The sequence below is a fragment of the Nyctereutes procyonoides genome, unplaced genomic scaffold (assembly GCF_905146905.1).
Source record: "Nyctereutes procyonoides isolate TBG_1078 unplaced genomic scaffold, NYPRO_anot_genome, whole genome shotgun sequence".
NCBI classification, from domain to species: Eukaryota; Metazoa; Chordata; class Mammalia; order Carnivora; family Canidae; genus Nyctereutes; species Nyctereutes procyonoides.
In genome coordinates, this window is record NW_026575031.1 from 11326628 (window position 1) to 11343784 (window position 17157).

Below are 17157 nucleotides of genomic sequence, written 5' to 3' on the forward strand. Positions count from 1 at the left end.
TCTCCCTCTTTCTCTGCCCCTCCCCAACGTGCTCTCTTTAAAATAAATAAAATAAATCTTTAAAAAAACACAACTAAAAAATAAATAAATAAAAAATAAAAATAAAAATAAAAAAACACAACTAATAAAACCTGACTCTGCTAAACATTTCTGAATACAAGTATTAGGTTTAAATTATTTAGTAGGGATGAATATATTATTTCAGAGCATTAGAATTCTGTCCCTAGAGCTACATTCTAGTAATTTACTTATGCTTAAAATAATTAGACTGATGACAAACTCTAACGAAATCCATTCTGTAACATAAAAGTTTATTAGAATAAAAATACACATACAATCCAACATTAAAATTATTTCATGTTGCATATAGGTTTTACCTCTATTAGTTTTTTTTTTTTAATGCTTTTAAGGTCTGTGCTTTAAATAATTCGCACATCTGTAAACCAAGCTGAGATTATCAAAGATGCAATATATCCATTAGATACTGGACATCAAACTTTAGGCTCAGAATTGAGTTATAACCTATTGCACTAAGTAGTTTTGTAAAATTTGGACAGAGAAAAAAGATTAAATCACTTGAAATGAGGTAAGTTGTATGAAAAGGTTTTTAGTAGCAAATATCACCAATGTTGAAATAAGAATATTAAAAACATTTATGGAAAATTCACTTAAAATGTTTGCATAGTCTAGGTTATTTTTTAAAGATGAGAAATTAAAATTTTAAATTCCTCATTAGAGAAAGAGACAATTATCTGGTTCTCTTCAAATCTGTGTACATTTTAAGTCTTTCTCTCATTTAGAAAAGAGAAGTGATAGAAACATTCACAAGTCTAGAAAAAAAGGAAAAAATAATGAGGATTAGGACCAACATTTCAAGCTGCCTTTTGGAAAGAAAATTAACAACAGAGGTAGACGGTTAAATATTAGTGGCCAAGTTACTCAAACGACTAATTTTTGTTGCTTCATATTTACCAAATGTTTACACTTGAAGCCAAAGAGTAAATAAATTTAGGAGTAGAGAGTATGACCTAGCACAAGTTATTTCCTTATATCAAAGAAAAGTAATAAAAATAAACCAGGCTTAAGACCCCTGTTAAAGATATGATTGTTTAAAGCACTACAGTTCATGCACTTTTTCAAGTGAGAGAATGAACCTTCTCCCTAAGCTTCCTAGATTTATTGGAGCCCAAGCCACCAGCCACCCAGACCCCCTCAGTCAAAATAGGACTGCAGGGTGCCCCGGCGCCGGACATCACAGGTCCAGCAGTGGAAGCCTCCTCCCAGGGAATTGGCATTACGGATGTTAACCTTGATGGTACTGATACCTGCATCAAAAGAGAGACATGTGTCTGTTAGATGGACTCCCGTGAAGATTTCCTGTAGGAAGTAAGCCAAAAGATGGGTAGGAATCCTGTGTCTCTAATTCTCAAGTCTACCTGAACCCCAAACAGTCTTTCAACCATATTGTCACCAATTCTATTTCATCTAACCTATTCCACTGCTGATATAAAATCTTCACCAGAAAGTCAGCAGAGACTGTAAAGTCTGTTTTGTTCTACTGACAATTCACAAGTCCATGAGTTGAATGAGTAGATGTATCTGACAGGATTAACTTTACCACCTTAAGAAAACAGTGGAACTGAACTCATATTTTAATATGCTGGGTTGTAGAATCCTACAGGTACCAAATATATTCAGGCAATTAGTTTAATCTGGCACTATTTTACTGATGTGGTTGTGCTGATGTGCATGGCCCAGTCAACCAGTGGTATTTAGAAAAAAATCTGTTGTGTTCAGCATAAGGGGATTTTAAAAATGAAATCTACTCTCCTCCCTCAAGGAACTTATTATTTTGAGGGGAAAGATAGCTATAGAGTCACTAAAGAGTCTACTGGGTTAGTCAGGGAAGGAAGCAGCAGGAGCCATCAGAAAAGGCATTTCTGAGAAAATGAGACTGAGCAGGGCTTTGGGAAGTAAGAACAGGGCTTGGAAGGGGTAAGGAGTGGGCTTGGGATAAGGAGTGGACTTTTAAACACAAGGATGCTTCTTGGTAGACAGACATATCTATATTATTCAGATGGCTAGAGACATTTTAATCCTGAATTGGAGAGGTTCTAGTTGCTTGATAAAGTTTGCTTTAACAAATTCCCTGGGTCTAAAATTATAAAAAATAATATTACAAATCATATATTTGGTTCTTAATAATATTTTAACTTGAGGAACAATAAAATATTAATGGACAAAGAAACTAAGCCAGCCGTTGGCTATTTAATGAAAGTCAGCAAAAATGGTGGCAGAGTATTAGAGGTCAAATCATTAAAGAGCTCAATCTAAAACTGACAGGACAATCCTTTTAAACTGATACCACATTAAAGAGGGATGTGTTAAGGGGGCAAATAATTTCTTTAGTATACCTGAAATATAAGGCATGAATAAAAACATGACTCATTTTCAACAAGTATATACTGCCTGGCTTTCTTTGACACTTAGGATATGCCAAGTATGTGAAGAGTGATAAACATTTTTCTATACTCTATGAGTTAGCCATATGAAAATCCTTTCTTTCAATACTTTTCTCAATAGTGTTAGAATATCTATTTTAAATTTTGAATATCAATATAAGCAGATTCCCACCCAAGTAAAAACTAATTCTTAGTTCAAAGCTGAAGATTTACTGACAGCCTCTACTGCTTTTCATGACTTTGTTCACTGTGCTTATCACACACATAAGTCACTTCTGTATCTGTACCCTTATAAGTCCTTTAAAATATGTAATGACAATGAAATTACTTTTAAAGGACCCTCAACAAGTCAATTTCTTATTTGGAGAAAGACTGAATAATCCATATGCCCATCTACAAAGGGGTAGTTCTTCATACGTGGCCACCGAGAGATTAGGTAAGTCATAGAAGATTGACATTTATTGCTAAGGGAGTGTCTGAGGAGCCTGGAATACATCTCCAACCTTTGGGATTATGATTATTAAAAATAAAAATATTGTGCATCTACAAAATAATAGCTTGGTACCTTTAAAAGGAACAGAAATTGAATTAGATAAACCATACATTAGACCTAGCAAGTCATTTCTTTTTTTTTTCTAGCAAGTAATTTCCTTAGTTCTTCTGGTTTAACACTTTAATGCATGACACCATGTTTCATTTATTGTACATACCCAGTTTTTCAAACATCTTTTGAATTGGGACTTCATTGGCATCCACCATGACACGCTTTTCATCTAGCATTAAGACATTCATGGAAAGCCATTTGGATGACATCCAGAGTGGGTGATCTAAAAATAGCAACAACTGTTAAATCATGTCTACTCTCATTTATGTTTAAGCATGGATTCCAAAGTGAAGAATGTTAAAGTGACACCTCTATTCTTTCAGTAGTTCACTTTCCCTGTGGATTTTATTTTGATCTTAAGATAGTTTATCTATGAATGTTATGACTCAATCTATGCCCATTACACATTCGGATTTCACCTTGTTTTCTTTAAAAAGTCATTTCTTGCTTTGTGATATTGCTTTATACTGATTTTTCCCATCTTCTCACTTTCATTGTCCATGGAAGGAGAGGTTGCAAACATAAGTCCCAGCCTTGTCCTTGTACCTATAGGCCCACATGCTAGTTTACTCCTTCCTGGGAAAACATTTTCTCTAAAGTACTAAAATTTGGGCTGCTATCTATAGATGAAAGATCTTCAATCACTGAAGTACTCATTTTATGCTATGGGTACATAATAGTAAACATACCATCTGGGATGACTGGTATTGGAGGAGTAACTATGGTCCATCCTGCTTTCTTGAAAAGATCAATCTTCAAGACAAAAACAAACAACAAACAAAAAATAAACCCCAAAGACAAAGTTTAAATCTATACATGCTATTATTATCATTCTTAGTCTCTGGTAGCTCTTATGATTAATAATTCTTTTTGAGATGCTGACTTCTCAGCTGCCAAAATAAAGAAATTAAATTTCTAAACATCTGAAATGATTTTGTCTGAATCCTAATTATAAATGTACATAAAATCCACATACTACCAGGTTAAAGTTTTAAAAAGTAACAGAAATATGAAAGCTTTTAAAAATATTCTCATGCTTTATTTAGGTTTCAGAGGCCTTAAAATACAAGATACTGTCCTTGACAAATTCACATTAAAGAAAATGAAAATATTTCCTCACTATTTAGTTTATAGGGAAACAAAAATATCACTGCATTAAACCCATAGTCCATCCACTTCATAGTCCATCATTTTGTATCTATACCACAACATAAAGATAGATATTAAGGATGGACTTTCCCAGGAACTATAATTGTCCTTAGGGACTTATTATAACCCAGCCATCCCTATGTTCACATACTCAGTACATCAATAAATTATGTTAAAATGAAACAGATAAGTAAACTTGGTCATTGGGTATAAATATATGGGATAGAAATGAACATGATAAAATAGTCATTTTTAAAAAGGTGAACTGCAGCCTACCAAATAACACAAAATCACTCACCACCCAACTGGAAGTAGGAGGGAGCGAGCAGAAGTAGGAGGCTGCAGGTGATAGGGATAGACCAGCTGCAGTGCAGTGGCTCTGCTCCTCCCTGCAGGGTGGGGCTGGCCAAAGGGGTCCTGACACACTGGAGAGGGAGGAAGATACCCACTACCCAATGGCATCACCCAGCCATGCAGGGATCATTCTATTTGCAATTCAGTTGCTGTGGAGTCTTGGCTACAAGTTATGGGATAATATACTGTTTGATAAAAACATACACAGACACACAAACTTGAAGCTTTTGAAAGCAGCAAGCAGCAAAGTCAAAGTCTGATGACACTACACTAATTATCATGGCTTCAAGGTACATTTGTGAGTGCTGGACATTTTGTAGTAAATCCACCATAAGCAATCCAATGTTTGATTATCATAATGTTGAGCACTGCTGAATTTGTAATTTATAATCATTAGGAAATATGGAAGTGCTTAAAATAAAAGTGATAATTATTTAAGTTACTAGACTCTATTGTTTTTCCAGAGTCTTAAAAACTCCCTTACCTGATGACACGGTCGGTCAGGGTTGGAAAGCACAAGACCAGGTCCAATGATATTGAAGGTGGCATCAATATGCATTGGATTGGGATCTTTAAAGGAGATGATATGCACTCTGTAGTCTGGAGCAAGATGCCTACGCATCCATTCAATGCCCAGATAGTTTGTAACCTGAAAATGAAAGGATGATAATAATTCTATAAAGATTTGGTTCTATGTTTAGATAACTAAAAATATTTAGGATGAAAATATTTTCAAAAAATAAATAAATACAATTTATAAGTAAATAATACAATAATAAAATATAATAATAAAGCATGGAATTTAAGAGGCAGCTTTTATTGACCTGGCTCCTCTGTGCAAAAATATCTCTTCCAGCTCTAATGAAGTCAGCAGCATCAAAGCATGGCTCAAACTCAGTCGTCACAAATTTTCCCTGAGCAGCCAATTTGTGTCTGTCTTCTACAGAATGGATAGGGTAATTCTAAATGGAACAAGAATGAATACATATCATGCATTGGTTCATAAGAAAATTATCTATGGGGCATTAATTACTAAGAAAATTAATTCAACATCATAATTTCCCAAAATAGTACTACCCTGTTTTAGACAAAAACATGTATGGGGGAAGATGTAGGCACATGCTAACTAAATCAAAATAAGGTGACAACAAAAACCAAAAACTAGGCATGACACCAATTTCTTAATACTTAGTAGCAAATGGTACAGAGGTAGTAATGATTCTGAAAATATTCCATGACCCATACACTGATTTATGTAGCTACTTAGAGTATTGAAAGTCATCAGAATGAAGTCATTCTGTTCTTTTAGAAAAGGAATTTGGCCCTGAGCATAGCTCTATACCATAAAATGAAATGCCATGCATCCCCCGCCAAATTTGATTTGGTGTGGTGAAATGAATTCATTACTTATTTCTGTCTTTAAACTCTTAAGAAGAAATTTTGATCTTTTGATTCTTCTTATAAATGATCAAATAATAAGTGACCTAACAAAGGACATATACTTCCTTCTATTGTGAATTTGGCCTGTAGACTAAATTGCTTCTCTAGAAGAAAAGAATGGGGTTCAGTTTAGTCACTTTTTTGTTTTTACCAATGAATAGCTGTGTGCCTTCAGGCAAGTCTTCCTCTTTATAAGGGAATGATTGATGCTACTCCCTCAGAGGGTTTTGTGGATAATAAACAGGACTGTTGATGTATAAAAGCCCTTAGCTCAAGACCTAGCACACGGTAAGCACCAGATAAGTGTTAGCTATCACTACTGTAACTCTTACTATCACAATATCATTTACTCTTCGTTTCATCATAAAACCACCATTTTTTTTAAGGTAGGTGGTGCTCTCAGTTTCTCATATGCATACTAAATACATGGTATCAGAGAATCTCTATCTCATTCTCTAGATTATTGAGAGGAGTTACTAATAAGCTCATCTACAATTAGGGTCTTACCTGGTCATAAAGCTTGTCACCCATTGTTGGCTTAGGAGCTGTTGTCCACTTGGCGCCACGATGGAAGTAGTCTTTGATAATTGACCGGTATGCACGGTACTCAAAGAAGCGGGCGCGCCATGCCATGGGAGCCTCAATGATCTCATTTCCCACAACTATCAGAATGTCTCGAGGCATCGCACCATATAAACCTATCAGACCAAAAGGTTCCACAAAAATCTCAGTCATGCTAATTTCCAAGACAGAAAAGTCTATAGAATAAGATCCCATTTTTTCTGGTTAAAAAAATTACAGAAAACCTATAGGAATGTGTATGTATAGACTTATATGCAAATGGAAAAAAATGGATACATACTAGATTGTTAGCATGATTATTCTGTATGTATGGCAAAGCTAGAAAAGAAAGAAAAGAATAGGGGATCCCTGGGTGGCTCAGCAGTTTGGCGCCTGCCTTCGGCTCAGGGAGTGATCCTGGATCATGTCCCGCATGGGGCTCCCTGCATGAAGCCTGCTTCTCCCTCTGCCTGTGTCTCTGCCTCTCTTTCTCTCTGTGTCTCTCATGAATAAATAAATAAAATCTTTAAAAGAAAAAAAAAAGAAAAAAGAATAGAGAAAGAGAGAAAGAAAGGGAGAGAGGGAAAGAGAAGGGGAAAGGAAGAAAAGAAATGAAGCCCTACAGACCTTGTTCAAAGAGATCTAGAACCACCAAGTTTTCACATTTTGTAAGCTCCTTTCTTGCTATACAGAAATGGAATTCTTCAGGGAATATCAGTACCACAAGATAAAAATTGGGCCAATGATCATTTCTAGAACTGTAAATTAGAACACTGACCTCAGGCACAAGAACAATCTTGTAGCAATATCAGTTAAAACTAAAATGGGAATGTTTCTGTTCCTCTCTTCTGTACTTGAGGAAAACTCATGGAATCCACTGTTTTATAAATAAAATCTTAAAAAAAATAATATGGACACCTTAATCATATCAAAAAGAACCCATTTGGGGCAGCCCGGGTGACTCAGCCGTTTAGTGCCGCCTTCAGCCCAGGGTGTGGTCCTGGAGTCCCGGGATTGAGTCTCACATCAGGCTCCCTTCATGGAGCCTGCTTTTCCCTCTGCCTGTGTCTCTGCCTCTCTCTGTGTCTCTCATGAATAAATAAATAAAAAATCTTAAAGAAAAAAAAAAAGAACCAATCTGTTCCTAAGTTATCTCTAAAGTTTTGAAGGATTATTAAAATAAAGGAATCCCTGAGAAATTATCTGAGCTTTCTCCTTACACATTAAGAAAGAAAAATTAAGGGGCGCCTGGGTGGCTCAGTGGATAAGCGTCTGCCTTTGGCTCAGGTCACGATTCCGGGGTCCTGGGATTGAGTCCTGCATCAGGCTTCCCACAGGGAGCCTGCTTCTCCCTCTGCCTGTGTCTCTGCCTCTCTGTGTCTCTCATGAAGAAACAAAATCTGAAAGAAAGAAAGAAAGAAAGAAAGAAAGAAAGAAAGAAAGAAAGAAAGAAAGAAAGAAAAAATTAAGACACTAGCAGTTTAGGTATACAACATCACTTACCCGTAGACTCAAAATCAGGAGTTTTATACTTCAAAGACCAGTCAATGGGGTCAGGCCTCCTCACTGTCACTCCTTCTGTTTTTAAAATATTGCACATCTCTTCAATTTCAGCAACAGCCTTTTTCAAATGATCTTTGGGAAAATAGTGGCCTCCGTGCTTCTGGTAAAATGGCCAGTACTTTTCATATGTGTTGGCCTAAAAGCAGGAGAAAATAGGCAGAATATTTAATTGGAGAAAAATGCAATTCCTGATAAGGTCATAGGCAATGAACAATGATTTGTGTAATTTAATGGAAATGAGACTAAGACCATGTCTTGTCTAGTGTTGATCCCTAGCACACAGCATACTGCCTGTCCGGGCAGACACTCAATATTTGCTGAATGAAGAATTCTAAATTTTCTTGATATTTTGAGATCTTTTGCCCCTGTTGCCTGAGATCTCATGCCCTGCCGTTCACAGCATGTCTGCCCTCAGATGAGCTTGACATCTTCTTGGACTGGTTTTACAAGCTTCATAGACAAAACAGGACATAGGTATTCTGTTAGACAGTCTCAATGAAACCAAATAACAGAACAAACAAAATAGCATAAGAGGATAAGAGCACATCGGTTACTTAGATCAAACCATGCATCCCAGAATTCTGTCTAGAAAACAGCACTGCAAAATACTCTGTAGGAAAATAGGACACTGCCCCCTTAAAATTAGGGACATAGTCTCAAACATTCTTTGTTGCTCTTAAAAACCATTATTGATTCTCTCATTCAATAGAATTAGCACTTGGCAAAATTGTGCAGCAGTGCAAGCCTGCCTTTTAGACTTTCTATCCTTCCCTGCAGACATTCCTCCCCTCCCAAGTGTTTCCAAGTTTTCATACTGCTTCAAATCCTTTTATCTTAGAAGCAAGTGATCTGGTAAGTGAATTCATGCAATTTTGGCAGTTGAAAAAAAGCTTAACATTTAGGAAGTGTCCAAAGGTCATATGCATTTTAAAAGACAACTGAACCAGTTAAATGCTTTAAAAAGGCTCAATTTGCTAAAAAAGACTATTAAATTAGGGCAGGCATAACAACTGTAAAATACTGGTTTGCAAAAATATAAAAATGTAGAAGGATTCTTCCTTCTGATTGTTTTGCATATGCCTAAGTTCTCAATTTAAAGAAATACACTGGGAAATGTAGATGATGTATATGGATATAATTTATCAAGATAGATGAGGTATAGAATTCCAATCAGAAGATCTGAATGCTAAGAAAAAACCTCGGATTTTCAACAAAAAGACTGGCAGAGTGATATATATCTATATATTTTAAGTGTAAAAAACGCTTAAAGCGGGACGCCTGGGTGGCTCAGCAGTTGAGCATCTGCCTTCAGCCTAGGATGCCTCTGCCTCTCTCTTTGTCTCTCATGAATGAATGAATAAAATCTTAAAAAAAAAAAAGTTTAAAGTTAAAGATTTTATTTATTTATTCATGAGAGACACAGAGAGAAAGAGAGTCAGAGACACAGCCAGAGGGAGAAGCAGGCTCCATGCAGGGAGCCCAATGCGGGACCGACCCCGGGTCTCCAGGATCATGCCCTGGGCCAAAGGCAGGCGCTAAACTGCTGAGCCACTCAGGGATCCCCTAAAGCAGGTATTTAAAAAAATACTTCTTTATATCATTGATTAACTGACTACCAGTTCTTATCATGTCAGGTTTCTACCACAAGTCAGACAATTTCAGGGTAGAAAGAAGGGAACTGGGTAATGAGATATAGTGTGTCTAGATACCTAGCTCATTAATGTCAAAAACAATGTTTTTTCCAGATTTTCTGTCTCTGCTTCCATTTCACCTCAGTCTGATAAATATCAAACATATGGAGGCAGACCTGCCTCTTGTTAGCTCAGTACACAGGTTCACATCAGAAAAGCTGGAGCTGAGCCGGCTGGAAAAGGACTAAGAATCTGAAAACTATGTCTTTATCAAACATGGAAGATGCCGGTGAGGGTATAAAACAGGGGTTGGCAGAGCACCTGGGATTGGTTCGCATCAGGCTCCCTACAGAGAGCCTGCTTCTCCTTCAGCCTATGTCTCTGTCTCTCTCTGTGTGTCTCTTACAGATAAATAAATTTTAAAAATCTTTAAAAATAAAAAAATAATAAAAAATTTTGGCAAACTAAAAGCCATAGCCAATTTTTTTTTTTTTTTTTTTTTTTTAGTAAATACAAGTTTTATAGAAACACAGACATATTCATTTACATATTGTCTGTAGTTGCTTTTGCACTACAGAGTTGAAAGCTGAGTGGCTGGGACAGAGACCAATGGTCTGCAAAGTCTGAAATATTTATCTGGCTTTATACAGAAAAAGTTTGCTGATCCCTGTCTAAGTTATTAGTTAGTTGCTTTACTTTTGAAGATCTATAGGAAAACAACTAGCTCAGTTTCTGGCCTGTGACAAATATTATCAGTATCAAATTATCAGTATTAATTGGCTACTTTTTAAGATCAATCTACTCTTTTTAAGAACAAAAGCATTCCACTGTTTTCTACTCCTAGGAAGTCCGGCAGCAGCCACCAGGAGAGGATAATAATGATTCTTTATATTCCTCTCAGACACATCGTGGTACTACTCATCCATTCATCACTTTCTCCTTCTCATGCTAGGCACATCTCTTACAGTCCACTAAAGGACAAGAAGCCTTTGAAAATTAACACTGGGTTACAGCAGATGCACAGCCATGTTGTCTTGCCAGACACATTCCAAAGTATTCTGTGTAACTACGCAGAATGAAGCTTGCTTTGGTAAATATGAACTAAACTTTCCTAGGGGAAGAAAAGCTATTTGAACAAGTGTGAGTTTTCTTGTGTAACCGATACTCTGTCTGGCAAAGGTTGAACAAAGTCCAAATGATCAAGGCACATTACATTTTCCAAGAGATAGTTGGAAATTATTTACACTTCCTTTGTAACTCTGCTAAATGAGTTAGCAATTATTTACCAAGTGTCTGCAAGATTAAAAAAACACTATATTAAATGCTTAGCACATGATGTTTTTAATAATCTGTTTCAGAGATGTGGCTGCCCTCCTAAAAACTTTATAGTCTTTTAGGGCCTAAAATCTTTTGGGGGGGTGCCAAAGGAATTTTAAATACTATCTTTGGAAGGCTAAAAAATATCAATAGAAACTTCTTATTTATCCAGCTTCAAGCTTATAGTACATTAGCCTTGAATGACTTTGTATTTTATAAAAGGTCCTTTCTTAAAAGCTTTATTTTAAAGAGATAAAAGCAAAACAAAAAGCATACATTTGGTGGAAAGTATTCATTATGGTTTACAGAATAAAAAGCGATACAGCTTTTAAACACTGTGCTTCCTAATAACTGCATTCCTCACTCCCAGAAAATTTCTCTATCATTTATATATTCCAGCAAATCTTATGCCTATAAGCAGTTTAATACATTGTTTTATCTTTCACTGTTCCCAAGCTGATTAATACATCTGTATCTTTTTTTTTTTCTATTAGTCAAGGCCTTACCTTGCAGGGGCCATGCATGTTATTTAACTTTCTCTCCCTCATTACCTAGTTTAGTATGTGGCATAAGGCAGAAATAACCAGACAAATGAATGAAATCAATACAGCTAATGCTAGTAGTATCTACAATCATTGCACTTCCAATGTATTTTTGTGATATAAAACTAGATCCATATGGCCAGTAATGAAGTTTGGTTTTATCCTTGGAAAAATTTAGCATGTAACCTTTTACCTTCTTATTTAGTCTTGTTAGGTAGATAGTAGATCTCTTAATATCCTCACTTGAGGCCCAGAAATTGTAGGATCTCACACAAAGTCAAAGAGCTGATTAGCCAAGACTAATATCAAACTTTTAAATCACATATATAATTCAGTTCTATTCTCCTAACTTCAGCCTGGTACACTTTTCACAAATGACAGAGAACTCAAAATCATATCTGAGAATCATGTCTGTTTCCATAAGATTGCATAGTATAAAAGTCAACACTTTTAGAGACAAGTAAAAGGATAAACCACTGCTTGAATGTGAAATTTAATTCCACCCAATTAAAATGGTTAAGGGATGGGACTTCTTTCCAAGAAAAAAACTTTAAAAAGATCATGCCTTTTTAAAACATGTGGATGATACATAAATTAATCTGTTCATCAAAGTGTCAAATATCAGAACCAGAGACAGTTTCAGAACAATTAGAATTATTATTTTTTCTATTACCCTGCCTTCAAGGTCTAATTAAAGAGTCATTTTCTTCAAGCAGACTTCCTAACTATCCAGCATTTGGTCATTGCTTTTTCCTTTACTCTTCGGGCATTCAATTCAACTGCCAGTTAGTTGGCATAAAACACTTAGCTTTAGTCTTTCTTACTATATGAATATCTTATCTCTCTCTCTCTCTCTTTTTAAAAGGTTTTATTAATTTATTCATGAGAGATACAGAGAGAGAAAGGCAGAGACATAGGCAGAGGGAAAGCAGGCTCCATGCAGGGAGCCTGATGTGGGACTCGATCCTGGGACTCCAGGATCACGCCCTGGGCTGAAGGCAGACACTCAACCAACCACTGAGCCACCCAGGTATCCCATATCTTATCTCTCTAAATAGAAAGCAAGTTCTTTTGTGCTGATACCCCTGGAGCTCTAGTACAAGGTAGCCAACATTTATGATGATGATGACAATGATGTAATGGAATTTATTTCCTTAATTCATGTTACAAATAAAAATGTAAATATTCAGGAAGAATTAAATTTCTTGAAAAAGTATTTGTAACCCCTTATTTAATGGAAACTCAGGCTGTATCTGCAATGAGGTTGGCACTCTCTTATGCAGGATACAACCCGAACATCAAACCACAGAGGCCCCTCCTTAGGAATATTACAGATAAAGAACATTAGGAGTTTTTAGAATAGAGGTATTACTTGTTGCCAGGGAAACCCTGGAAGGCTTTGTGGAAGGTACCATCAGGGCTCGGTGGTGCGGAAGAGGGGTAGGTTTAAACTACAGACAAGAGAGGTACATGAATATAGGTGGAAGGGTCCTGAGTGGGAGCAAAGGCATAAGCATTGTTTGGGGAACAGTGAGTAGTCTAGTTTGGCTGCTTATATGGTTAACTTATAAAGTCTGCTGAAAGTCAAGGCAAATACTAGAGTTGAGAGGTACCCAAATAGAATGGACATCTGCTAACCTGCCATACTAACACACTTCTAAGATGAGCCAATGATTGAATGGGGAGTCCTGGAAAGGCACACACGACCCAGATTGTGAATGATCTTGAATACCATGAGAACTTTATCTGAAGTAGTTGCAGGGGAGGGGACATGTAGAAGATTGGGAGATAGAGGAATGATAGGAGCAGGATGAGCAAGGTGATCCAATTTTGGTTTAAAAAAGCACTCTTGGGGGAATCCTTGGGTGGCTCAGCGGTTTGGCGCCTGCCTTCGGCCCAGGGCATGATACTGGAGTCCCGGGATCAAGTCCTACATCGGGCTTCCTACATGGAGCCTGCTTCTCTCTCTCTCTCTCTCTTTTTTTTTAAGATTTATTTATTTATTCATTCAGAGAGAGAGCGAAGAGAGAGGCAGAGACACAGGCAGAGGGAGAAGCAGGCTCCATGCAGAAAGCCCGATGTGGGGCTCGATCCCGGGTCTCCAGGATCACACGGGGGGCTGCAGGTGGCGCTAAACCACTGCACCACCGGGGCTGCCCCTGGAGCCTGCTTCCCCCTCTGCCTGTGTCTCTGCCTCTCTCTTTCTCTCTCTCTCTCTGTCTCTAATGAATAAATATATAAAATCTTTAAAAAAAATAAAATAAAAAGGCACTCTTGGGGGCAGCCCGGGTGGCTCAGCCCAGGGCCTGATCCTGGAGACAGGGGATCGAGTCCCGCGTTGGGCTCCCTGCATGGAGCCTGCTTCTCCCTCTGCCTGTGTCTCTGCCTCTCTCGCTCTCTCTGTGTCTCTCATGAATAAATAAATAAAATATTTTTAAAAATAAAAATTAAAAAAATTTTTTTTAAAAAAGCACTCTCGGGACACCTGGGTAACTGAGTGGCTCAGTGTGTGATCCTGAGTCTGGGATCGAGTCCCCCATCATGCTCCTTGCAGGGACCCTGCTTCTCTCTCTATGTCTCTGCCTCTCTGTGTGTGTCTCTCATGAATAAATAAATAAAATCTTTTTTTTTTTTTTAAAGGACTCTCATAGAAGCTGGAAGGTGGTTCAGAGAGAAGAGCAAATGAGGGAGAACAATGGGGGCGTAGCAATAGCCCAGGCAGTGGATGAGATCCTGACGTAAGGCAGCAGCAGATGGATGGAGGCAAGATTGCCTTTGACAGAGGACTTGTTAGATCTTGGAGAATGGATGTAGAGGATGTGACTGAAATCAAAGATGATTCCTTGATGTTTCAGCTGAAGTAAATAGGAATGCCAAAATGATGAGCCAGGTTTGAGGTCCCACAGCAATACCCACCAAGGAGTTCAACATGTTGATCTGGAGAGAGATCTGAACCCTCATGGAGGTGGGAGCAGAAGCTGTGAGAAGAACTAAGAGAAAAGGGCTAAAGTGAAATTCTGCTCAACCTGAACATCACAGACAGTGAAGGAAGAGGTGAGGAATAGTGAAAGAACATCCCCAGATGAGGTGTTAGAATCTGAGTTGTTTGAAGTTGTTGTAAAAAAGGAGTTGTTTGTGTAAATTAGTATAAAACACCACAGAGATTTCACGTAAGACAATTAAAATCACCACTAGATTTCGGAGGTCTGGAGTGAGCTACAATGAAAGCAGTTATAGAGGAGAACGGGAGCAAAAGCCAGCCTACAGAAGGTGAGGAGTGAAACCCCTTCAGACCTGCAAATACCCTTGCTTTACCTTCACCTCCACAGTGAACGGTGGAACACAGGCGTTTTCTGCTCTGCCCACTATCACTTCCTCTAAGGGGTCCCATTCATTGTAAGAGGAGACGGGGCAGTCCTTGGGCAGAGGATCAGTGGCCTTATCGTCAGCTGCACAGGAATTCCGGGAGGAAGCAGTAGCTGCCTGGGTGCTCTGGAAAGTTCGCTGCACCCATCCTGTTACGGTTCTTCCAAGCTTCCAAGAAAAACAACAAAAAAAGATTATTTCACAGTCCTACAAAGTATTTGTGGGGAGGAGGAGGTACAGGTGGAGAGAAACCCAACATAACATAGACATTTACAATCCTTTAGAAGAATGTAAATCAAGATGTTAGTGGGTAGTGGGGCTATAGTTTTACCTTCTTGTTTTTTATAAATTATCTTGTCTATATGTTCATTAGCATAGCTTGTTAAAGCTCCTCAGAAGATTCTGTCCCCAGTGACCACCTCCATTTATATCTCAGAATGGTTTTCTACAATCAAGTTTTAATCAAGCTTTAAGCAACCCTTCCATGGATGATGGATCATCCTGTTCCTAGAAAACCACAGAAAGCTGCTCCATATCTCCATGCCAAGTCCAGCTGGAGGAAGAAGCCTCCTTTCCTTTTCAGTATTAAAAGTTACCAAAAAAAAAAAAAAAAGAAGTTACCAATATTAGACTTTTTTTTCCCCAAATAAAAATGTAGATGAATATGTAAAGAATCTTATCTTTCAGAATAATCAGCTTCAAACTAAAAATTCTGCATTGCTAACACACACTTCACACTCTTTGGCACTCCAATTCTGAGAGTGACCAAGTGCCATCTGCTCCATTTTACAGATGGTCCATGGTATCCTGGCCAAGACAGGATTAACCCAAGTACAAATGTAAACAACAGAAAAGAGAACTAAGGACTTCAGAAAAGCCTTTTGAAAATGCAGGGCCTATAAAATCTACAACAGGGAGAGTCCCTCACTCACAGGGCAAACTTCAAACACCACCCACACCTCACACCCTACATACACCCTACCCCCGCGCCCAGTCTCCGTCCTCCTCTGTTAAATGCCTTGGGAAGGAGGCAGGAGCGGAGCCAGGGTAGGGACCAGAGCGAGAAGGAGAGTGACAGGTGTTCTGGAAGCAGTTGTGAGAGGGAGCCAGACTGCCCTGCTATTCCTGTCCCAGGAGCCAGGGAGGGTCTGCACGATAACTAGGCAAGCGGGAAGTGGGGACCGGCACAAAGTACGGGTACGGGTACGGCCTCAACTCGCTCCAACTCCTCTCTCGACTCAGGGCTCCGTGTTACCCTTGGGGTGGGCCTGCTTGCTCCCTCTCCGTCTGACTCCCCTGTGCCTCCCCTCTCGCGCATCCACACCCCACGCATTTCCCCGAAGGCTCCCCAACTCTATGCCCACCCCTGCATTTGGATCCCAAGAATTCCATCCCTGAACTAAGAAGTGTCACTCGTCGCCCCACACCCTCCCCCCCCCCGCCCCCGGCCCGAGGCCTCTTGGAGCGAATCCGGGTCGGGCCGGGAGGGCGGCGCCCCCTGCACTGACGGCGGGAGGCGCGCGGAGCGGCTGCGCCCACGGGGTGTGGCCCCGCTGCACGGCCGCTTCCCCCGGGGTACCGCGGAGCGCCGGGCAGCCAGCAGGGGCTCCTGAAGCCGGGCTTCCCGGGGGGACAGAGGGGCTTGGTCGGGCATGCCGGCTGGGGAAGCGAGGGAAGGCGAGAGGCAGCGCACGCGGCCGCCGGCCGAGGCAGGCGGCGCACGCACCCGAGAGCCGATGTAGTGCACCGCTTCGGCGCCGCGGCTCCCGCCGCGCAGACACCGCACCCGCAGCATCGCCCCGCGCCCGGCTTGTCCTCGAGCGGAATGTTCCCGGCGCTCCGCGGCGTCCGCCCGAGCCTCCCGAGAGCGCGTCGGCAGGGGTGTCGCGGTGCGCGGGCCCCGGCCTTTTGTAGCCTCGCCCCGCCCCGCCGCCTCCCGCGCGCCCCATTGGCTGCTGGGAGCAGGTGGCGCGGCCCGGGAGCGCGGGCTGCCGCGCCCGCCGCCCCGAGTTAGGGACCGCGAGGGGACTGCGGGGGTTAGCGCGTCCGCGCGCCGACCGGCCTCTGCTAGCGAGCCCAGCCCGCGTGGGCCGAAGGAGGCCCGCCAGTGCGTGCGGCCGGGGAGGAGGAGCGCGCGACCTGACCAAGTGACCTCACCAGGACGCTAA

General features: G+C 40.0%; 1 protein-coding gene across 1 annotated transcript; it reads right to left on the reverse strand.

Annotated features, from left to right (window-relative positions):
- Positions 1-294: 294 nt before the first annotated feature.
- Positions 295-16883, reverse strand: GATM (glycine amidinotransferase). Its single transcript, XM_055316858.1, has 9 exons — positions 16716-16883; positions 14939-15157; positions 8074-8269; positions 6517-6707; positions 5394-5531; positions 5054-5218; positions 3756-3819; positions 3173-3289; positions 295-1325 (listed from the first exon to the last, which is right to left on the reverse strand). Exons 1-9 carry the CDS (start codon positions 16782-16784, stop codon positions 1213-1215), a joined length of 1272 nt encoding a protein of 423 aa, XP_055172833.1. The 5' UTR covers positions 16785-16883; the 3' UTR covers positions 295-1212.
- Positions 16884-17157: the final 274 nt, after the last annotated feature.